This window comes from Symphalangus syndactylus, chromosome 3 (genome assembly GCF_028878055.3).
Source record: "Symphalangus syndactylus isolate Jambi chromosome 3, NHGRI_mSymSyn1-v2.1_pri, whole genome shotgun sequence".
In the NCBI taxonomy this organism is placed as follows: Eukaryota; Metazoa; Chordata; class Mammalia; order Primates; family Hylobatidae; genus Symphalangus; species Symphalangus syndactylus.
The window spans coordinates 49696325-49720342 of NC_072425.2; the positions used below are offsets into that span (position 1 = coordinate 49696325).

Sequence of the window (24018 nt, forward strand, 5' to 3'; positions counted from 1 at the left end):
AAGGGAAGAAATTCTGGTACATGCTGCAACATCAATGACCTCTGAAGACATTATGCTAAGTAAAGTAAGCCACATACAAAAGGACAAATACTGTGTGGTTCCACTTACATGAGGTACCTAGAGGAGTCAAACTCATAGAGACAGAAAGTAGAATGGTGGTTGCTGGGGCTGGGGGAGGAAAGAATGGAGGGTTATCATGATGAAATATTAATGGTATGGGAGATGGATGGTGGTAATGATTGCACAAAAATGTGAATGTACTTAATGCCACTGAACTGTGAACTTAAAAATGGCTAAAATGGTAAATTTTGTTTTATATATTTTATCACAATTAAATGAAAATTAAAATAAAAAAGAATGAAGTACTGATACATGCTCTATGAACCTTGAAAACATTATGTTAAGAAAGCCAGACACAAAAGGTCTCAAAGTATATGATTCTTTTATATGAAATGTCCAGAATAGGCAAATCCATAGAGACAGAAAGCGGATTAGTGGTTATGTAGGGGTGGGGGAGTAAAAATGGGGAAATGACTGCTAATGATTTCTTCTGGGTTTGATGAATATGTACTAAAATTAGATAATGATGATGGTTGAACAATCTTGTGAATATACCAAAAACCACTGACTTGTAGACTTTCCAAGGGTTAACTTTATGGTATGTGAATTTTATCTCAATAAAGTTGCTATGAAGAAACAATGAAGTTATTCAAAAGAGATAAACAGGCTGGGTGTGGTGGCTCACACCTGTAATCCCAGGACTTTGGGAGGCTGAGGTGGGCAGATCACCTGAGGTCAGAAGTTCAAGACCAGCCTGGCCAACATGGTGAAACCCCATCTCTACTACAAATACAAAAATTAGCAGGGTGTCGTGGCAGGTGCCTGTAATCCCAGCTACTTGGGAGGCTGAGGCGGGAGAATGGCTTGAATCTGGGAGGTGGAGGTTGCAGTGAGCCGAGATCGCACCACTGCACTCCAGCCTAGGCGACAGAATGAGAATCTGTCTCCAACAACAAAAAAACAACAAAAAAGAGAGAAGCAAACGAAGAACTCAACAGTTTGGTTAAGAGAGCAGTAAGAGTTCCATGGGAAGTGAAAATCAAAACCTCCAAAGTCATGGTAAATACAATGCACTTATTTAACACTGCAGTCTCTTGGTGAGAAGTGGCTTTAAGCAGCAGGAATTTGTACTAATCAGTCAACCAAGCATGTAAAACTTCTGAACCAGTTTTCGAATTGCCTTTCCAAATATATGCTTAGGGAGGATTTTCCCCACACCCAATACAAAAATAAAAAGAACATAGAGGAACAGCCATCCGGTCTTGTTACGCTCATGTGATTCTTCCATCTGTGTTCAAATTACACGTGCACATCCTTTACATCTAACATTGTAGATAATGAGACTCACAGCTGTATATGAGCACAATTATCAAATATGAAAAAGGTCCATTAGTCCAATCTATGCTAAGGATGCATCACCTATTTTCTATTAGTTATGAGTGTCATTTTTCAGAGCCTGCCACTCCTTGTTAACTTCCTTGCTATGTGCTGCTTGACCCCATACCCATACAAGCTGACAGGGTCTCTCGCTGATAGTTTTGTGGCCAGGCTGTCTGCATATTTCAGTGTATCTTGTTATTAATCTATTCATCAAATATTTATGGAGTACCTACTGTGTGCCAATCATGTGCTAAGTACTGGTGAAATAGAATGGTCTGGCCTTGTTGGGCATATACGTAGAGTAGAGGAAAGCGAAAAGAAACAAATAGCCCCATAATGAAAACATAATTACAGACAATGGCAATGACAATGAAGGCAATGGAAAGGGCAAAGGGGTGGGACACGTGGGCCTGGATGCAGATCTGTTTAGCCGGGTGACTTGGAGGCTGTGGCATTCAAACTGAAACTAGAAGGTAAGAAGAAGGCAGTCTTCCAAAGATAATTCCAGGTAAAGGGAACGGCAGGATTGTTTTATTTTTGTCTTTAAGGTCACTTAAACTATCACTGTGTACGAGACAGCTTTGGGTTACAGTTTATTTCAAAACTACAGAGAGATCACCTTCCTTGAAGCAACCCTTTCTTTGTGTCCATTTCATTAACTTCCTATTTTTCCCGCTGCATTAAATGGGAAACCTTTTCTCTACTCTTTAATACTGGCATAATCTAATCTTCACGTGCCATACCCCCTCCAATCCTATATCATGGACTCATGAGGACCCATAAATTACCTGGGAAAGAATCAGCTGTCCATGAAATGTGTGCACAAATTTTCTTAAAAATGAAAAATAGGTTTCATCTCCAAGTCTTTTGGTAAGAAACCGAAGAAGGAAGTAGCCCTAGAAGAAAGAAAGAAGAGAGAGAAAAAGAGGCCTGCCATGAGTTCATAAAAAAATGGTTATATAATCAGCTCTACCTAACCCACAGTGCACTTGTGCATCTAGAATGTGCTGTCCTACCTGTCCCTGGCTGCCCTTTCCATTTTCACCAGGAAGGCGTGGCCTGGAAATTAATTAGTTCTCAACTCCTTTGTTAATGTTGTCATCATTTCTGTTTGGACTTGGTTCACATGAAGCCCGGTTGTGCATCGCAGATGAAAAGAGAAGAGAGACCCAGCTCTTCTCTACTCCAGCTACCAAGAAAGGCCTTTACAACAGAAAACACTTCCTTCTCATCCATGTCTTTCAATCGGAACCTGACAGCAATGTGAGAGTTCTGCTCCTCAGGTGGGGAGAACAGAGGTACAGGGCAGGGAATATTTCAGCCTTTGTTCATTCAGTCTTTCCTAACTTGGTCTCCTTTTTTGGGCATGAAGTGCTTTAATTACTGAACGCTCAGATATCTGGCCAGTCAGATATCATTACAGTATTTTCGCCTCAGTCTTGTTACTAATCATCATTGTTTAATTGTGTGGCCTAAAAAGTGCTGCACCACAATCACTGGCTTCTGCAACTGACATATGCTTACCTTTAAATAATGCACCTGCATGAAGATCTTCTCCGGATTAAGTCCATGCTTGATAACAGATGCTCCTGAGTCACTTGTGTGGCCAGTTTTGTCTTTACTGGGTCTAAAATGATTCAGTGACAATTTATTTAAGTATAGCACATTCTTAAGTAATTAGGTCATAATAGCATCTTATTTGTTATTTTCAGAGTTGCTCAATATCATCCTGATTCTATTCAATAGTACCAGGTATAATTTAGAACAGTTTGTATTACATACTCATCTACTGAATAAGGAGGGATTTATCTTTGGGTTGGGAACCTGAAGTTGGCTATTGGCAAATATTTTACATCAATTTATCCAAAATTAAAGCCTGCCAGACCCTCAAGGGATCTAAGCTCTACTATAAATTATCTAAGAACATATAACCTTTTTTGATGACAGACTGGGAAATGCAATGGAAAATGAAGCTTTACTTGGAAAAGTAAAGAACTTATATCTCTTTCCAAAAATTTTGAAAGCCTCAATGTTATCCACTTCTCTGGATTTGCATTTAGTAATTAAGCCTCCTTTAATAAATATTTGTACTTTCCACCCATATTAGAATTACAAAAAAAAAGGTCATAGAAGCTCATGTTTTTAGAACAGGTGGGGACATCAATAATCACATACTTCAACTTCCTCATTTCATACGAGGTAAACTGAGGCACACAGACATTAGGTCTACACTCGTTTGTCCAACCCACAGCCCAAGATTACTTTGAATGCAGCCCAACACAAATTCACAAACTTCTTAAAACATTACGAGATTTTTTTGCGATTTTTTTCTTAGCTTATCAGCTGTAGTTAGTGTTAGTGTATTTTATATATGGCCTGAGACAATTCTTCTTCTTCCAACGTGGCCCAGGGAAGCCAAAAGATTGGACTGGACAGTCATGGTCCACTCAAAGTCTTTTTTTTTTCTTCGAGTCAGGGTTTCACTCCCATCACCCAGGCTGGAGTGCAATGCTGCGATCTTGGCTCACTGCAACCTCTGCCTCCTGAGCTCAAATGATCCTTCTGATTCAGCCTCCCAAGTAGCTGGGATTACAGAAGCCTGCCACTGTACCCAGCTAATTTTTGTATTTTTTGTAGAGATGGGGTTTCACCATGTTGGCCAGGCTGGTCTCGAACTCCTGAGCTCAAGCCATCCGTCCACCTCAGCCTCCCAAAGTGGGATTACAGGTGTGAGCCACCACGCCCAGCCTTATGCCTTGTTCTGATTTGTAGTGACATTAGGACTGAAACCAGTGACTCCTTATTATCCATGAAGATCTTTTCCACTGTGCTCTATGGCTTTAAAATTTTAAATATTTTAAATAAAATATAACAGATCCTTTGGGCCATCTAGTATGTTACAGCATAGCTTCAACAGCTGAATCAAAATAAGTGAGGAGATATTTACAGCTTCTGGCTGTTCTAAAACCGGCCACTCACTGGATCAACACTGAGGAGCGTTGTGTTGAGGTGAAGGAAGGCAAGGAACCACGAGAGGGTTGGTGCATCAGAAAAGCAAGGGGTTATTTTAAAAGGTAGTGTGGTGGTGCAGAAGGTATGCAGCCTTTGGAATATGAGACCTAGTTTAGACTAGCAGCCTTACTTCTTACTACCTGTTACTTACTAGCCTTCATTTACTCACTTGCAAAATGGGAATAATCCTACCTACCTTCCCTGATCCTGCGGAGAATAACTGAAATAATACATTGCAAAGCCCCTAGCAAGGGCCAGGGATACAGAAATTACCTAATAAACTTAATAAAATATTCCATTTTAGCAAACAGGATCCCTGATTAAGTCTTAGCTGAATATTCTGGGGTGTTATCCCAGCAGACACAAGGCACAGAATCAGCAGATACCTAAAGGAAAGATGATGATGAAAACCATCAGAGCTAACTGCATACTTTTCATTTTTCTACTTGATCCCTGACTTACCTACATGCCCACACTTGTAAGAGTAACTAATCCATTTCATCTTCATTTAAGACTCCCCTGAAAAGAATCAGCTTTTTTCACTGCTCTCAGGTTTGTCCTACCATGCAATGTTTTTGTAAGAAAGCCACACTAGCTTTGATAAGGAAAGCCCATCACCCACTGTCTGGGGGAAGGGAGACTTCTCAAGAGTCAGTCTGAACTCAAACTAGGTTGCCCAGCCCTAAGACAGGCAGAGTTGCCGTGCGTCTTTTTTGCCCTTGAGCCCTGAATTGAGACTGCTCGAAGGGGAGGAACACAGAAGAATGATGTAAATCTCTGCTCAGAAGGCTGGCTTCCAGGTTCCAGTTCCCAATGACGCCTTCAGTTGCTGTTTTTTCCTTTGCCTAAAAATGTCCTTCCCGAAAGCATCCCTCTCTAACTCTCTTCTTCCATCCTCTCCAAATGAAGAAGTGCTCAAGAAAATTCTTCCTGCTGACAGCATTCAAAGCCAACATACAAGTCCCCAAGAGATTCCTTTGACAGCAGCTTGGTGCTGGAGAGGGCAGTGCACAGGCGAGCTTTGCAAGAAATCAGAGGGGGTGGTTTCTAGGAGGAAAAGACACTCCATGAATGGAAACAGGAAACTTCCATCTCTGTGCTACTCTGGTTCTCACAATGCTACTAATACCAGGTCTGTGTAGAGAGACAAAGTACAGGAGAAAGCAAATGAACTACAACCACACGCAGTAACACAGATGACTCTCACAGGTCAGCCACAGAAGTCAGATCCACGAAGTGCACATACACATGTACAAGTCGATGTCAATGAAACCCAAGAACAGGCAAAACTGACCTACGGGGATAGAGATCAGAATAATGGTCACCTTGGGAGGGAGTGTTGACAGAGGGCAGAGAAATAGGAAGGTTTCTGAGATGTTGGGAATGTTCTGTAGATTGATCTGAATGTACTTTCATGCGGATAAATCATAAAAATGCTTTGAGCCATCTAGCAAAGACTTGTGCACTTTAATGTATCTATGTTACGTTTCATTTAAAAACTTAAGCGATGCACGTACATGAAACAGCATACACTTGTGAGCAGGAAAGGCCATCAGTCTAGAAAAGGGGCTGTGCCACTCATGTGCCACTAGAACATGACTAGGATGAATTAAGCCCTATGCACCTGAGGACCAATGCAAAATTTTTGTCTAAATGACAGTGTGAGAGACAGGAAGGGCTGTGGCAAATCCAACTGATCGGTCTACTCCCATTCTCATTTGCCTTCTTCCTTGCCACTTGTATGACTGAATCTGAAAAGCTAATGCTCATTTTCTAAGTGTCCCTTGCAGCTGTGGCACTTAGTCCAGGCCAAAATGAAAAAAGCAGATGTCTGCTGTGATTGCATGCTGGTGTGGGGTTCTGGGAAAGCTTTTGCTTTCCTTATAAAGGGGGAAAATGTGACTGCTACCGCACCTCTTCCCCACAAGCCTGGTGGATGGAGCAGTGATGGCCATCTTGCAACCATGAGGCAGCAAACCAGGATTCTGTGGAGAGCAGAATGGACTGAAGGAAGGCAAACAGCCTTTACTAGCATCATGCTGCTCCTGGCCAGCCTGGGGCTGCCTGCCTTCTGACTTTTTATTGTGTGTGAAAGATAACTATCATTTGTTTAAGTCAACCATTGCTTTATTGCTGCAATAATTGTAGCCAGATTCGTTTCTAACTGGACTAGTACTAACAGCTAACGTTTCCTGGTTATCCTCTGTGCCAGGTACTCTGCCAAGCTCTTCTTATTATGCATCACACCCTCTTCCCTCATAAGATCCTGATGAGGCCAGATCCTGATTATGCCCATTTAAAAGCTAAAGAAAGTGAGTCCTAGAAAAGACCACAAAACTGGTTAGTGGCAGAGTCAAGGTAAGAACCAGGTCCACAGAACACCAAAGTCCTTGCTACACTCTGGGGCCTCCCCAAGATCCAGGTCCCCATCTTGGCTGTGCCCAGTACTAAGTGGAGAACTTTAGAGGAATTGCTTACTCTCCCTGAAGCTCAGCTTCCTCACCTGTAAAGTCTGCATGAGGCTCAGGTCATGTGGAAGCATTCCATAAAAGCAAAAGTGTTCAGTATCTCTTAGACATTACACTCCGGTGTTTATTTCTTTGGCTGGAATACATGGAATGTGAGAGATCAAGTTACCAAGGTCATCTGGGCTCAAATGCCCTTGGTTTCTGTTGTACTTGGCACCAAATGCAATAACTGAGATTGACGTGCCCTTTCCCTTCCCCACGCCTTCCTTTTCCACCGCAACCACAGAGGCGATGTGGATATTTAAAGAGTGGGCAGATGGCAGTGATATTTGATACATAATGATTTGATTTGGAATCGGGCCTCCTGAAGAAAGGTCCAATCCTGCAGGATAACCCCAAGGGTGGGATTTGGGAAAATGCCTCTGAACAGTCCTCTGGCATGTCAGCTGGGTCTGAACACCCACCCGCTGCTCTGCCCCCACCCAGACAGGCCCTCCAGCAGCACTCTTCCTCTCACACTCCTGGCAGTCAGCATGAGAGCCACAAGAGATTCTTCATCTATAAACCTGCTGCTGCCATGCCTGAGCCAGGGACTAAGCATCCCAGAAATGAGACAGAAGGGAATTAATGAGCATTTCAACATCCCAGTGTTTCTGTTAGTCGCAGCTGCCCCACCAGGTTTGACAGCTTTGAGAGCAGGACCTCACTCACCCTGCAACAATGAAGGAAGTGAAATCTGACCCTTGTGTAGAGACTGGCCTGACAGTATCCATCTGAGCCCCAGATGCACAGGGGCAGCAGCATGACCACTGGGTGAAGGCTTGGACCCAAGTCTCTCCACTGCCACGTGATCTTGAACATGAGTCCCATGCAGCCCAGCTCCCTCATCTGTGAAAAGGTGACAGTAAGAGTCACTGGGGCAGCTCCCAGAGCTGAGTGGCACCAGAGCACTCAGCCAGAGCTCCTCCTGGCATTCAGTAGCTCAATGTAAATGTGGTTATTATCTGTGTTCTGTGTTCTGACTATGTTCTGACTGAGGCTCCAGTAGCATCAACTAAACCTTCCTCTGACAGGCAAAGACATTAAGAAGACATGGCGCCATAGTTATGCATGTGAGATGCTGTCATGGGGGAAAGCTGGGGGAGGGGACACAGGAACTCACTCTACTACTATAGTAATTTCTTGGGAGTCTAAACCTATTCCAAAATGAAAAGGTTTTAAAGACACCACACACAAATGTAGCCTATACTCTCCCTTGGTGAGACTGCTGATTTTGAATGCAAACCCTTTAAGGGCTGGTCTTTAAGCTTGCTCCTTGACTCATCATCATCAGAAAATAAATAAAAGAAACAATAAATTTCAAGAGCCACATAAAGTCCTACTAAGCTAGGTCTGGGCATCTTCCTTACACACTCATCCCCTTTGCCTACACTGCTCCACGTAGACACCTCTGGGTAAAAAATGAAGGCAGAATGATGAAAGCACAGGAATTCTCTATTCACTGTTTGTTTTCAGTGACAATTTTCCTATCTATAAACTGTGAATAATGAACACTTGCCACTGACTAGCATTTGCAGTGCTACCAAAAGGTTGTGAATAAACCTTTAACTAATAAATCTGTATTGCACCAACACCACTGTTATTTGGCAGGTGTGACTGTCTGTATGCTTTTCAAAATGGATTTAACAGCTACCCAGCAGGAAGGGCTTCCCCACTGGGACCATCAGCCTGCAGCAGACACAGAAAGATATTCCTCTGGTGTTGAAAAAGGCAATTGCTAAGATGATTTAAGACAGAAGGAGGATCCCTCTGAGGAGCCACGGGAAAATAAAGAAAGTTTATTCTGTCCTCCTGATAGTGAAAGGACCCAGTGGTGGGTACCCATAGAAGTCTCAGCATCCCAGGTCAGCTGCTAAAGAAGGTGATAAGGAGAAACTCTGTAGTTAGCAGAACTGTGGAAAATGCAAACAAACTCTACACATTTTAATAATCAGGGTAGGAAAATGAAAAATGAAACTCAGAAAAGCAATGAGTATCAACACAAAACCAAGAACGTCCTCAGGTCTCGATTGCCCATGCAGAAATTCCTCTCTGAGAAGCAAAACGCCACATGGAGAAAAAATAAGAAACCAATCAATGCAATGGTCTGAATGCAATATTGCCCCATTCAACACAGCAAGCAATGATCTAGACACATTCTCAAAAGAGACAGAGGAAAACGGAGAGCCAAGACACCCATGTGACTGCACAGGCAGTTTCTGCTAAGGGTGGTTTTCAGAGAACATGGACAATAGTTGAACGGGATGCTGGAGAAAGGAAAAACCCACACTACATAAAGAGAGCTGGGAGGCTGTAAAATGACTGCCAAGAAGGCAAAACTTCAGGATGAGCTAGTGGAGAAGGCCCAGGACAACAAAAAAAGCTTGGAGGTGAAGCTGGGAGCATAAGGAAGACCAGGTGCCAAGAGGTGGCAGAAAGAACAGAATGACTCAACTCCCATTTTGATTCAACTTTCCTGCCAAGGAAAATGATTTTCAAGCTACTCATGGTAGAACAAGCCCTGCTATGTGGGAACTGCTGATTGGTACTGGTAGACAGGGCTCCTTCACCCTTTAAAGGAGTTCCCATTCCAAGTCCAGGTGAGGGACAGGCTATAGCTCTGAAAGCTTCCACCTGTGATATATGTGATCACAGATCTCTGGGTGGGGATCAATTCACACAGACAATGAGAAAGAAGCTGAAAGAGGTAGACAGCTATTCTGATTTGCAAAGATAAGAGATGGTGGGGGCAAAATTTGTGATGACGTTATTGAACAGGTTGTGAGCACTTAAAAGAGAAAATGATGAACTACAAGAGTTAGAATGGGATCCTAAGGGCCAGTTCCAGAAATTCAGTGGAGCATCCTGACTTCTGCAAGGCAGCTAGTAGAATGAATGTGGTGGAGAGCATGCAACGGTGAGCATATGGTAGTTGTTTCACGGCTTTATACAAGGCTAAAAAACAGAGCCCCAAGGGTGTTGATTAATTATTTCCTATAACCTGGATGGAGGTCCTTAGGGCTGTGCCTAAGGAATGGTGATTTACTGGCTTAACAGATTTGCCTATGAGCTATAGCTGGGAGTCTACCTGGTTGACTGATAGCATCCACAGTCAAGAACAGCAACCACAGGCTGAACTGAGGGTCCAATGAGTAAGAAGAAAATATCTAATAGAGAGAAAGAGTTTTTTAAAAATTAACTGTTTGCCTATGAAAAATATTTAGTATATTTAATTTTCTGTAAACTCAACATGTAGCAGGAGGTGACCGCTGTGGCTTCCAACATAGTAAGCACAAGGGTGGGCTGGATCAACAGGAGGAATGCAAATGTAATGGGAATCCTGCTGGGGGAGGTGATGTGGACAGGAGCAGTTAGGAGCTGGGCTCTGGGGTCAGATGCGCCTCTGCTTTCACCCCAGCGCTGCTGCTTACTCGCTGTGCAGACAAGGCTGACTGCTTAATATCTCCATACACCTGCTTCCTCCTCTATCAAATGGGGAGGAAAATGGTACCATGGTACCAGCACTTCTCTCACAAGGCCATTTTGGGATCAAATGAGATAATGTACATAGAATGCTTAGGACAGTGTTCGGCATATTGAAAGCACTCAAAGAATCTTATTAAGGAGGAAAAATGCATGGGACTTGGAATGGTAGAACTGCCATGACAAGGTGTATCATACTGAATGTAAAAATGAAATACGGGGCTGGGTGCAGGGGCCCAAGCTTGTAATCTCAGCATTTTGGGAGGCCGAGGCAGAGGATCCCTTGAGGCCAGGAGCTCGAGACCAGCCTGGGCAACGAAGCGAGATGTGGTAGTGCTCGCCTGTAGTCCCAGCTACTCAGGAGGCTGAGATGGGTGGATCACTGAGCCCAGGAGTTCGAGGCTGCAGTGAACTTTGATTGCGCCACTGCACTCTAGCCTAGGCGACAGAGCGAGACCTATCTCTTAAAAGAATAATAAAAGGCCGGGTGCGGTGGATCACGCTTGTAATCCCAGCACTTTGGGAGGCCGAGGCGGGTGGATCACAAGGTCAGGAGATTGAGACCATCCTGGCTAACACAGTGAAACCCCGTCTCTAATAAAAATACAAAAAAAAAAATTAGCCGGGCGTGGTGGCGGGCCCCTGTAGTTCCAGCTACTCAGGAGGCTGAGGCAGGAGAATGGCGTCAACCCAGGAGGCGGAGCTTGCAGTGAGCCGAGATCGCACCACTGCACTCCAGCCTGGGTGACAGAGCGAGACTCCATCTTGAAAAAAAATAAATAAATAACAAAAAAGAAACATGGTATATATATCTGAGTGAATCCCACTGGATGAACACTTGTCCTGTCTTTTCTGGATGATCCAGATCCAGGGGTGCAATAACAGTTCCACTCCATGCTTCATGGGTGGCGCCTCAAAGCAGGCTGTGTTCAGTTCAGTTGTCACATTTGGAGAAGACCACTGTCAACAAAGAGAACAACCAAGGACCAAGCCCAAGAAAGTGAACATTCTCCCAGGCATGTGGTGTATATGCTAAATTCACCCAAAAAAGTGACCTATTGGTCAGGAAAAGAAAGAAGAGCCTTCAGATACGTAGATTGTTTTGGTGGGAGCAAGGCGCATTCTGTGCAATTCCGGAGATAAGAGCTAAGAGGACTGTGCAGATGTTACAGGAGACAGATTCCAGCCCAATCTGAGAAGGGCCATTCTAAGGATCAGGCTCTTCCTACAGGAAATCTGCTGTTTGTTAGTGCAATGAGACCTGGATCCTGGAACTGCTCAGGTAGAAGCTGAGCACAGGAAATCTGCTGTTTGCTAGTGCAATGAGACCTGGATCCTGGAACTGCTCAGGTAGAAGCTGAGTGGCCATCTGTCAGGCACAGGGAAGGTTAGGCAAAATCACTTTTAAGCTCCTTTCTGATTCTAATATCTACAATTTTAAGAGACTGTATAGCCCGGAATGTATTTAAGCTAAAGCATGTGAAGGAAAACATTATTCATCCATTCAGTAGAGTCAAGAGGTTTGCTACACAGCTTTGGCCTTGCTAAATCAGCATCAAGTGTGGTTTTCATTTAAAAAAAAAAAACTGAACTAAATGAATTATTTAGAGGAAGCTTAACTGAATTGTATTAAATATATATTGTAAGATAGAATTAACTTTGAGTATAGGATCCAAGCAGTACAAGGCCTTGACTGTACTTTTCACAGTGTTCTCTTTGGGGCGGGGGAGAGCTGTGCAATGTGCTGAGGCAGGTCTCCTCATAAGCTGGGTTCATCTACCAGGGTTAAGGTGATCATAGTGACTCAGCGGTAACTCAGGCTGCCAATGTGCCATACACATTCAGAACACAGGAATACAGAGAACCTGAAAATTACTGAAAGCAAAAGTAGAAAGAACAAAAATGGAAAACTTTTTCTGTATTGCATTAAAAAAAAAATCACGACTTCTTCTGGAAAGAGGCAAATGAGACAAACATTGGCTTCATTTTACAAGAGGAGGCTCAAAGCCCGTTTTGAACACCAACAGCATGTGCAGTGCTGTGTGCTGAGGTAATGGGAAGGATCGCCTCATCTGATGACTCAACGAGGAGCAGATGGCCCGTGGGAGCTGGAGAAGGACTTTTCCCTCCTCGGTGGAGGACAGCACGGCCCTAGGCATGGGGGTGGCAGCGGCAGGGGTGGAGGGCTTGCCTGGTTTTCAGCCCAGTACATACCAGGATGCACAAGAGGACGAGTCCTCAGCAGAGGAGCTCTCTTCTCAGCCTTGCCAGCAACAGTGTACTCTTTGGGTCTTCTATTTCACATGCAGTGCATCTAACAGTAAGTGTGAGACCATTCACCATAGCATTGTTTGTGAAAGCAAAAAACTAGAAATGACCATAATGACGCCCAACGGCTAACAAATGTTTGATGGTTAGTAATGGAACATTCATATCTGGGAATACTCGCAGCAGTTAAAAAAAACAAATAATTCGCTGTGTTGATGACAGAATACTAGCCAGGATTCTATTATTAAGAGGACAATGGGAGGTATAGCATGGTGTGGATAAAACACACAGTCTTGTGTGTATACACTTGTGCTTGAGGGATGCTTTCTCGGGAGTGAATTATCATTCCATGGGGTTGTTATATCACAGACCCTATGGAGATGTCTTCCATCCATCCAACGCTGGAAATGGCCCCGTGGGTTTCATCCAAACCTTGGAGGTCACCAGTCGCCTCCTGCCCCAATTTCTTTTTCCATGTCTCCTCCAGATGATTGTTGATCAACCCCACTAGGCTACAGGGGTGTTATGAGACAGTAGAGAACATCAAATGATTTCCATCAATCTCTCTCTTTTTTAAAAAATTGAGATGTAATTCACATATAGTGGTTTTTAGTATACTCATAAGGTTGTGCAACCTTATGAGTTGCACATAAGTTGATTATGTGCAATAAACTTTAGAACGTAATCAACTTTAGAACATTTTAATCACCCTAAAAAGAAACCAAATACACACTGGCAGTCACTTCCCAATCTCCTTCCCACCTCCACCCAGGCCCTGACCATTAATCTACTTCTTACTTTAGGAGATCAAGATGGGAGGATTGTTTGAGCCTGGTAGGTTAAGGCTGCAGTGAGCCATGATCATGCCACAGCACTCCAGCCTCAGGGTCAGAGTGAGACCCTGTCTCAAAATAAAAAAATAAAAATAAAAAATCTACTTTTTGTCTCTATGGATTTGCCTATTGTGGACAGTTCACATAAATCAGATCATATAGTATGTGGCCTTTTGTGTCCAGCTTTTTCTGCTGAGCATAATGTTTTCAAGGTTCACCCTTGCTGCAGCAAATATCGGTACTCCGTTCCTTTTTATGGCTGATTAATATTCCACTGTATGGATATAACATATTTTGATTATCCATTCATCTGTTGATGGACATTTGGGTTGTTTCCATTTTGGGCTATGATGAATAATACTGTTATGAACATTTACATATGAGTTCTTCATTTCTTTTGGTTATTTAGCTAGGAATGGAATTGCAGGGTTATATGGTCACTCTATGCTTAAGCTTTTGAGGAACCGCCAGGCTGTTTTCCACAGCAGCTGCACCATTTTACCAACAGTGTACAAGGGTTCCAATTTTTCCAAGTCCTCACTGATATTTATTATCTGTCTTTTTCATTGTAGCCATCCTAGTAGGTATGAAGTGGTATCTCACTGTGGTTTTGATTTGTATTTCCTGAAAGCCAATAATTTTGAGTATCTTATGTGCTCATTGGCCATCTGTATATCTTCTTTGGAGAAATGTCAACTTAGATTGACCTTTTTTTTTTTTTTTTGAGATAGAGTCTCACTCTGTTGCCCAGGCTGTAGTGCAGTGGCACAATCTCAGCTCACTGCAACCTCTGCCCCTCGGGTTCAAGTGATTCTCCTGCCTCAGCCTCCCGAGTAGCTGGGATTACAGGTGTGTGCCACCACGCCCTGCTAATTGTTTGTATGTTTAGCAGAGATGGGGTTTCACCATGTTGGCCAGGCTGGTCTCGAATTGCTGACCTCAAGTGATCTGCCTGCCTCAGCGTCCCCAAAGTGCTGGGATTACAGGCATGAGCCACTGCACCCAGCCAGATTGATCCTTTTTTTTTTTTTATTTGAGATGGAGTCCCACTCTGTCACCTAGGCTGGAGTGCAGGGGCACGATCTCGGCTCACTGCAACCTCCACCTCCCAGATTCAAGCAATTCTCCTGCCTCAGCCTCCTGAGTAGCTGGGAATACAGGTGCATGTCACCACACCGGGATAATTTTTGTGTTTTCAGTAGAGACGGGGTTTCACCACATTGGCCAGGCTGGTCTTGAACTCCTGACCTTAAGTGATCTGCCCACCTCAGCCTCCCAAAGTGCTGGGATTAGAGGCATGAGCCACCACGCCCGGCCCAGATTGACCATTTTTAATTGGGTCATTTGTCTTTATTGTTGAGTTGTAAGTGTTCTTTATATATTCTGAATACAAGTCCCTTAACAGATAAATGATTTGCAAATATTACCTCCCATTCTGTAGGTTGTCTTTTTATTTTCTTGATGGAGTCCTCTGTCGCACAAAAGTTTTTAATTTTGATGCAGTCCAATTTACTGATTCTTTTTCCCTTCGGTTGCTTATGCTTTCAGTGTCTAGTATGTAAGAAACTATTGCCTAATGCAAGATCATGTAGATTTACATCTACATTTTTTCTATTTGTTTTATAATTTTAGCTTTTATATTCGGGTCTTTGATCCATTTTGAATCAGGACCTTGTTATCTTTGATGCTATTGTAAATGAATTTTTTTTTTTTTTTTTTTTTTTTGAGACAGAGTCTCACTGTGTCCCCCAGGCTGGAGTGCAATGGCACAACCTTGGCTCACTGCAACCTCTGCCTCCTGGGTTCAAGTGATGTAAATGAATTTTTCTTAATTTAACTTTCAGATTATTCTTAGCTAGCGTATGGAAATACAGCTAACTTTTGTATGTTGATCCTATATCTCGCAACTTTACTGAACTTGTTTATTAGCTCTAATTATTTTTTTTGGAGGATTACTTAGGATTTACTCCATATAAGATTATGTCTACAAATAGAGACAGTTGTACTTCTTCCTTTCCAATCTGGATGCCTTGTAGTTCACTTTTTTGCCTAACTGCCCTGGCTATAACCTCCAGTACAATGTTGAATAGTACAGTCCCTGTTTCTTATTCCTTCTGTCCTCAATCAGTGACTTGAAAGGGGCAAGAACTCCTGTAAAGTGGAATTGTAACATCTAGCAGGATGTTCTTCTTTCATGTCTTTGCGGCAGGTCCAGCAGAATACTTGTACAGTTTTTGTCATCCATTCTAGATCAAAACTGTTGGCCAAAACACAAACTAAATGGTAGGAAAAAGGGGCACAGGAAGTAAGAAAATACTCTGTGGAACAAAGTCAATTTGGCGTTACATGAGAAAGCACTCACTGGATGAGAGTTTTTCTGAATGGGAAACTAACGCTCATTAGCTGAACATGTAATGTACATAATGATTCTTCTGACTGCCTGAGTGCATAAGATATCCTTAGGATGGGCAAAATAAGAGTGAATTATTATGGACTGGCATATGTACATGAATAATTTTGTAGGAAATATTTTATAGTCAAATAGCTTTATAATGAATCAGTTTTACACGGAGCAGCAATATGGAAGTATGCATGTATACTTACAAAATTTACTTTCCCAAGATTCACAAGAAAACAGTAGCAGTAATTATCTTTGGGTAAGGGACTACAGTGGTAGTAAATGGAATTTTATACTTTTCTAAACTGTTTGAATTTTCTTACTATGTGCTTTAATGTTTGAAAAAAAATTAACCAAAGTTAACTAACCAGTGGTTATGAAATGCCTTGCTTTTTCATGTTTTTCTATATAAAGAAAAAGGACCCTACTAGATGTTATTGCAAAAATGAAACACCAAGTACTGTAAATATGTAATTAGGGGTCTATGGAGAATTCTCTCCCCCTTAGAAAGACCTGAGTGCTGACTAACCAGGAAATGGTCTGGAAAAATAAAGAGGGAAGGTTATTTCAGTTCAATTATTCAGGACATGTCTGTCATCTTTGCTGTTTAAAAGAGCTGAGAGCTGAGGGTGTCCCTCTGACAGGAAACAAACTGAGTGGGCAGCTCAGGCGGGTGGAGCTGACCTTTGAAACAGGAAAGGGCAGAGTCCATTTCTGGCTAGCTGAGAGCTCTAAAGTTTTTCAGAAAATGCTGGCATAGGTATAGCATCCTCCCATCAAGAACAGGTAGAAACACTCTTTACAGGTCGCTTGTTAGTGCATGTGGTTCAAATAAAAACACTAGACAGACAGGAGTGGGTAGGCGGATCCCACATGCCTGAGGGATAGAGGGGTGTAGGGCAGGAATTCTAAGACACACAGTTGAGACCTTAGGAGAGGCACAGGCCAATGGTCAGGTAGGAACTCTCGAAAGCCATAAAGGCAATAACTTTTTTCTACTCCGGACAGTGATGAGATTTTGAACAGAGGCCAGAGGAGCTTTATAGAGAAGAGCCAGAGGGGACTCAAAGGTTGCCCTTCAGAGGGGCTGGACTAGATGTAGTTTCCAGAAGGGTAGTTTTAGAAGTGATGCTCATTCAATTCTTACCTCTAGCAATTTGCTTGAGCATCTCTGTTGAACTTTCAGACTCTTTCCTTTTATGCCTATGCTCTACATGTGTAACCAGGCATTCTTGCACTTTTAACATTCTCTTAATTAGTAAAATTAACTTTTTGAACATTCCAGCCAATTATGTTTGTCATGAGGGGAGGGAGGGGTTTCCATGTTCTGGTTGGTAAAGAGACAGGAGCAGATGCCTTGTGTGGTCCCCAGGGAAGGGTGGCAGCAGGGAAAGGGATGGGCCCAGCTCCAGAGCCTTGCGGACATGAGGGGACGAGCCAGGCTGAGGAAATCAGAATAAGCCAGGAGGGGCAGTGGGGCTGGCTGTGGGGGCTGTGTCCTTGTGCCCTCTGCCACTTGTTTGACAAACCTTTTCCAAGTGTCAAAGGACATAGATGATAGCATCAAATGTGTTAAGTATTTACCTGAACTGTAGAAAATTGCCAATATTCATTTTATTTTATTTTATTTTATTTTATTATTTATTTATTTATTGAGATGGAGTCTCATTTTGCTGTCCAGGCTGGAGTGCAGTCTGAGCTCACTTCAACCTTTGCCTCTCACGTTCAAGAAATTCTCATGCCTCATGAGGCCTTCTGAGTAGCTAGGATTACAGGCATGCCACCATGCCCAGCTAATTTTTGTATTTAGTGGAGACGGGGTTTCACCATGTTGGCCAGGCTGATCTCGAACTCCTGACCTCAAGTGATCTGCCCACCTTGGCCTCCCAAAGTGCTGAGATTACAGGCATGAGCCACCGCGCCTGGCCCTGACAATATTCATTTTAGATCCACCAAAACAGCAATTCCCTGTGATTCAACTTAACATACATGTTCTAAATGGTTTGCATGTATTCATTGCATTTATTCCTCACGTCCACCTATAAGGTAGAAACTATTGTGTTATCATCCCTGTTTTACAGCTAAGAGGACTAAAGCTAAGTGTGGTTGAGTAACTCTCTCAAGGCCACACAGCAAATGTGTGTAAAGGTTGAGTATCCTTTATCCAAAATATTTGGAACCAGAAGTGTTTCAGACTTCCGATATTTTTGGATTTTGGAATATTTGCATACAAATGAAATACCTTGGGGATGGGACCCAAGTCAAAATACAAATTTATTTGTGTTTCATATATAGTTGGTCCTCCCAATCCTCAGGTTCTCCGTGCTTGGATTCAATCAGCTGCAGATTCAACCAACCTCACACTGAAAATATAGTACTCCAGGGATGTGGAACCCCCAGATACAAAGGACCAGCTTTCTGTTTCCTCAAGTTCCACAAGGCCGACTATGCATCCTGAGATTTTGGTATGGGGGCAGTCCTGGAACCAATGCCCCGAGGGTACTGAGTACCTTTTATACACATAGCCGGAAGGTAATTTTATACATTATTTTAAATAATTTTGTATATGAAACAAAGTTTTGACTGGGAGCCACCATCACATGAGATCAGGTATGAAATTTTCCATTAGTGGTCATGTTGTTGCCCAGGAAGTTTTGTTCAGATTTTCATATTAGAAATTCTGAACCTGTAGTAGAGTCAGAACTCATCCAGGCAGCCATTCTCATAAACCCCATCCTACCGTCCTGGGTCAAGACCAAGGGCGGATGAGCTCTGGAGTGGCCTCAACCGATATCCTCAGACGATGCCTCCCTAACACGAGGCAGGATCAACCAGACCTTGGCCAAGGAGGAACATGGGCTGTTGTCTTTCCCTCTTTTCAAAGACTCACAAACTTCACAGAACCCACGAATTTAACTTTTCTTTTAATGGGTCAATCCTTATATACAATGGGGATGGCTTTACATTGTATTATTAGAAGCCTTTTTTTTTTTTTTTTGACACGAAGTCTCACTCTGTTACCAAGGCTGAAGTGCAGTGGCATGATCTCGGCTCACTGCAACCTCCACCTCCCAGGTTCAAGTGATTCTCCTGCCTCAGCCTCCCAAGTAGGTGGGACTACAGGCGCCTGCCACCATGCCCCGCTAATTTTTGTATTTTTAGTAGAGATGGGGTTTCACCATATTGGCCAGGCTGGTCTTGAACTCCTGACCTTGTGATCCGCCAGCCTCAGCCTCCCAAAGTGCCGGGATTATATGCGTGAGCCACCGCGCCCAGCCTAGAAGCCTTCTTTCAATCCGTTTTTGATAGCTGCAAATGAACAATTCAGTCAGATCTTTAGGCCAACCAAGGTCTTCTGAATTTACGCCTCTGTTCCTCACACAGCCACCTGATTCCATCTGTTCTCTTGACTCTTTCTCTTTGATCACATGTTATCCCAAACGCTGGGTAATCTTCCTAGAACTCTACTTTCATTATGTCATTCTTGGAACTTAAAATACCTCGCCATTACCCAGAAGATCACATACGAGTTCTTGAATTTGGCATCTGAGGAGCTCCATGACTTAGACTAGCCTTGCCTGGCCCACTTCAGTCTCACTGGTTCTTTTCATGGCTGTCCTCTCCAGCAAGTCCATTCTCATGTTAATGTCCACATCCACAATCCATTCCTTTTTATGCCTACCAGGCTTTGCTCCTTGAATTCCTCTCCCTTTGCCTCTTCACCAATCTCAGTGGTATCCTTTCTTACTATCCCAGCTCAAGCCTCACATCCTCCCTGTAGCCCTTTCTAACTAAACCCGTCAATAGTAAACTCTCAGTTCTTAGAACTCTGAGGGTGTAGCCTAGGATTACCTATCTATCTTGTGACCAGTATTTCAGCTCTCCAAATAACGTATAAAGAACCTCAGGGACAGACATCATGTCTATGAGATTCATTTTTTCAACACTCACGGAGCACCCTCTCAGTGCCAAGCACTGTGGTGCACTGAGAAACAAGACATAATCCCTAGGGACAAAAGTCTGAGGGTCAGAAGAGAGATATGTATTCTGTTGGACAATATGAAATTGTTTTTGGCCGGGCGCGGTGGCTCACGCCTGTAATCCCAGCACTTTGGGAGGCCGAGGCAGGCGGATCACGAAGTCAGGAATCGAGACCATTCTGGCTAACACGGTGAAATCCCGTCTCCACTAAAAATACAAAAAATTATCTGGGTGTGGTGGCGCATGCCTGTAGTCCCAGCTACTCGGGAGGCTGAGGCAGGAGAATCGCTTGAACCCAGGGAGTTGCAGGTGGCAGTGAGCCTAGACCACGCCACTGCACTCCAGACTGGGCGACAGAGCAAGACTCCGTCTCAAAAAAGAAAAAAGAAATTGTTTTTGTAGGGCAAAAATGATCAAATATTGGCAATTTAATGTGGTACACATAAAAAGAATGATCAAATCATGTAGTAAGATCAGAAAGGGACGGAGAAGAGCGCCTAGGAGCACAGAGGAGGGACAGCAGCTCACATTAGGATAGGTCTGAGACTTTCTGGGAAGGCAATGCAATCTGTGCTGAGTCATAATGATGAGTCATAATGATATGGAATTATGCAGCAAGGCAAGGATATTCTAAATAGAGACAACATTTTTAAAAGGCATGGAGGTAAGAAAGAGCAGGCAGATGGTAGGAGCTATGACTGAATTGGGTTCCCCCAAATGTATATGTTGGAGCCATATCCCCCTATATCTCAGAATACGACTGTCTTTGGAGATAGGGCAGTTGAGGGCTTCAAGAGGTGGTTAAATTAAAATGAGGCTGTCAGGGTGGGCCTATTCCAATGTGACTAGTGTCCTTTAGGAAGAGCAGATTAAGACATACAGAGGGACACGAGGGACATGCACATGCAGAGAAAAGGCCACTTGAGGACACAGCGAGAAGGTGGCTGTCACACTGTGGAGTGTATATTTGGTTTTTGTCCTCGTTTCCTGGCATATAATTCCTAAAATCCTCTGGATCTTCACAATTATGCCTTTGTACGCTAATGAGTTGATGGGTAGCTAGCAGCCCCTAGGTAGCTTCAGGAGGAGCTGGTCACTGGAAAGACCAAGGCAGCATTAGAGGGTTGGGACTTTCAGCCCCGCCCCCCAATCTCTGGAGAGGGGACGGGGGTAAAGGTCAAGTTGACCATCAAAGGCCAATGGTTTGACAAATCATGTCTGTATAAAGAAGGCTCCATAAACCCCCAAAAGGACAGGGTTAGGAGAGCTTCTGGATAGCTGAACACAGGGAGAGGGGCACATCTGGAAAGGGCAGGGAAGCCTCACACATCATCCCTCATACCTCACTCTATGCATCTCTTCACGTGTATCCCTTGTAGTATCTTTATAATAAAGGAGTAAATGTGTTTCCCTGAGTTCCGTGAGCTGCTCTAGCAAATTAATAAACCCAACGTGCCAGCCATGGGAACCCCAATTTATAGCCGGTTGGTCAAAAACACAGGGTAGACAACCTGGGGCGTGTGACTGGTGTCGGAGGTGGAGGGCAGTCTTGTGGGACTGAGCACTCACCCTGTGGGATCTGATACTCTGGACAGTGTCAGAATTAAACTGAATTAGGGGACACCCAGCTGATGTCCACTACAGAAGTTATTGCTTGCTTGGTGTGTGGGGAAACCTCCTACACATTTGGCCACAGAAGTCTTCTGTGTTGATGATTGTGGAGTGAGAGCAGATGAAAAACAGTTTGTTTTTTCTGCTCAGTGACAGCAAGCCAAGGAGTGGGGGCTCAGAAGAAACCAAATCTGTCAACACTTTGATCTGGGACTCCTGGCCTCCAGACTGTGGGAAGATAAATTTATGTTGGCCTTTGGTAACTTATTATGGCAGCCCAAGCTGACTATCACAGTAGGGGTCTCTGAGCTACCTGGAGGGAGAGGGTAAAGCAAAGAATGACAAGAGATGAGATGGGGGACAGAGGTGATGTGCAGGGACTTGCATGCCACACTAAGGGGCTTGAAGATTTTCCTGCAGGTGAGGGGAAGCTTTTGGAGAGTTCTAGCACGGAAGTGGCAGAACCATGAGGTGTCTTAAGGAGAGCTCTCTGGTGGCAGCAAGGAAGGGCAAGACCAGAAGTAGAAAACACTTTGGGGCTGCTGGACTGCTACAAGCAGTGGTGAAGAGAGAGACAGTGGTATTAGGGGTGGAGAAGAGGAGTTGAATTGAGGAAGTCCTTAGGAGATGAAATTGGCAGTTGTTAGCAATGGCTCCCAGGGGAGGAGTGAAGGAGAGTCAGGAGCTGGAGCTCCCAGGCTCCTACCCTGTTGTGGGTGGACCTGTGCCACCAGTGATGAGTACAACACTATGGGAGGGGAGCAGATGAAGCAGGGTATAGGGGATGATCATAAGAGATGCCTGTGGGGTAATTAGGAGAGATGTCAATGGGGAGTTAAGCATTCACGCTTGATCTTTAGAGAGAGTGGGGCTGCCGGTGGAGACTTGGGGGCCTTTGGCTTAAAAAGGGGTATGGCCGGCCATGCCCACACCCCACCCATGTGCACATCAGCCCTTGGCATGCTCTCTGCAACTCTTTGTCAGAGGGTGGCCCTGAGGTTGCCTGAGCCTGTCTTGCCCATGAACATATGGAGCTGGAAGCACCTGGGACTGTACATTTTTCCAACCAATGAGATGAGTGCAGGGGTACATGCACCCTGGGGGTCCACTGCCTGATGCGAACAACTGAGGGTGACCCATGCTTCCTCCAGAGTAACACTGCGTGACCTGGCCTGATGTCACGGCACCCTGGCTTGGCCTCCTCACTTCCATTTCCCTTCCCTTTCCACCTCCTGGGAACATATAATAGTCTGTTCCTGACTTGCCATAAAGAAATACACGAGACTGGGTTATTTATAAAGAAAAGAGGTTCAATTGGCTCATAGTTCCGCAGGTTGTACAGGAAGCATGATGCTGTCAGCTGCTCAGCTCCTGGGGAGGCCTCAGGAAACTTACAATTATGGCAGAAGGCAAAGGGGAAGCAGGACGTCTTACATGGCTGGGGAGGGAGGGAGAGAGTTGGTGGAGGAAGGTGCCACACACTTTTAAATAACCAGAGCTCATGAGAACTCACTCACTATTGTGACCACAGCACCAAGGGAGGATGGTGTTAAACCATGACAAACCACCTCTGTGATCCAGTCACCTCCTGCCAGGCCTCACCTCCAACACTGGGGATTACAATTCAACATGAGATTTGGGCGGGGACACACAGCCAACCCGTATCAGAACAATTCCTAATGAATCTCTTTCCCATACACCTTGCATCAGGGTCTGCACCTGGAGACTCCCACCTAAGATGGGGGTTTAGATGAGACCACTCTGGGAGGACACGCAGCAGAGTGTGGAGGCCCCGAGGAAGACCAGCTCTGAAGACACAGGCAGGCAAAGGGCAGACCTCGAAGGAGATGGAGGAGGAATGACAGAGGGCAAGAAGAATCAGGTGAGGGACTGCCACAAAAGCCAGTGACAGAAACTTCAAGAAGAGCTGTCAATAGTACCAAACAAAGCAGAGAAGTCTCATAAGATTAAAAATAAAATTTGCTTCTATAATCTGGTGACTGTCAGGGCACAATGAGCCAAGGAAAAAACAGTTTTCCTATACTGGTGAGAGCAGAAAGCAGATTCCAGAGGACTGGAAGTTCTTAAGAGCTGTGGGAATGGAGACAAGAAGTGTTTTGATAATTAGATGAGGGTGCAGCAGTTTAAAGGACAGATTATTAAGGATAGGAGAGGCCGGGTGTGGTGGCTTGCACCTGTGGTCCCAGCTACTCGGGAGGCTTAGGTGGCAGGATCACCTGAGCCCCGGAGGCAGAGGTTGCAGTGAGCCAAAATCACGCCACTGAACTCCAGCCTGGGCAACAGAGCCAGACTCTGTCTCAAAAAAAAAAAGATGGGAGAAGTGTGAGCATAGTCAGCAGTTAGAGGGAGAGGGAAGGGAGGGAGGGTTGAGGACAGAGGACTGTGGGTGGCGACAGAGCCAGGTCCTGGTGGAGGAGGGCCTCGGTAGCTGGGGCACTCGGCAGGGGCCCCAGGACATTTCCGT

The 24018-nt window shown here is 44.2% G+C and overlaps 1 protein-coding gene across 17 annotated transcripts in view; it reads right to left on the bottom strand.

Annotated features, from left to right (window-relative positions):
* AOPEP (aminopeptidase O (putative)) overlaps nucleotides 1–24018 on the bottom strand; it is a 395241-nt gene that overhangs the window by 155004 nt on the left and 216219 nt on the right. For 16 of the 17 annotated variants that reach the window (XR_008656596.2, XM_055271838.2, XM_055271836.2 and 13 more), the window contains 2 exons: nucleotides 2965–3067; nucleotides 2229–2336 (listed from right to left, as the gene is read on the bottom strand). The exons of the other annotated variant lie outside the window; for it this stretch is intronic. Coding sequence is in view for 15 of the 16 variants with exons in the window: in XM_055271838.2 (XP_055127813.1) it covers nucleotides 2229–2336; nucleotides 2965–3067 (211 nt within the window). In the remaining variant the exon portion in view is untranslated. The remainder of the gene's footprint in view (nucleotides 1–2228; nucleotides 2337–2964; nucleotides 3068–24018) is intronic. 17 annotated transcript variants of the gene reach the window in all.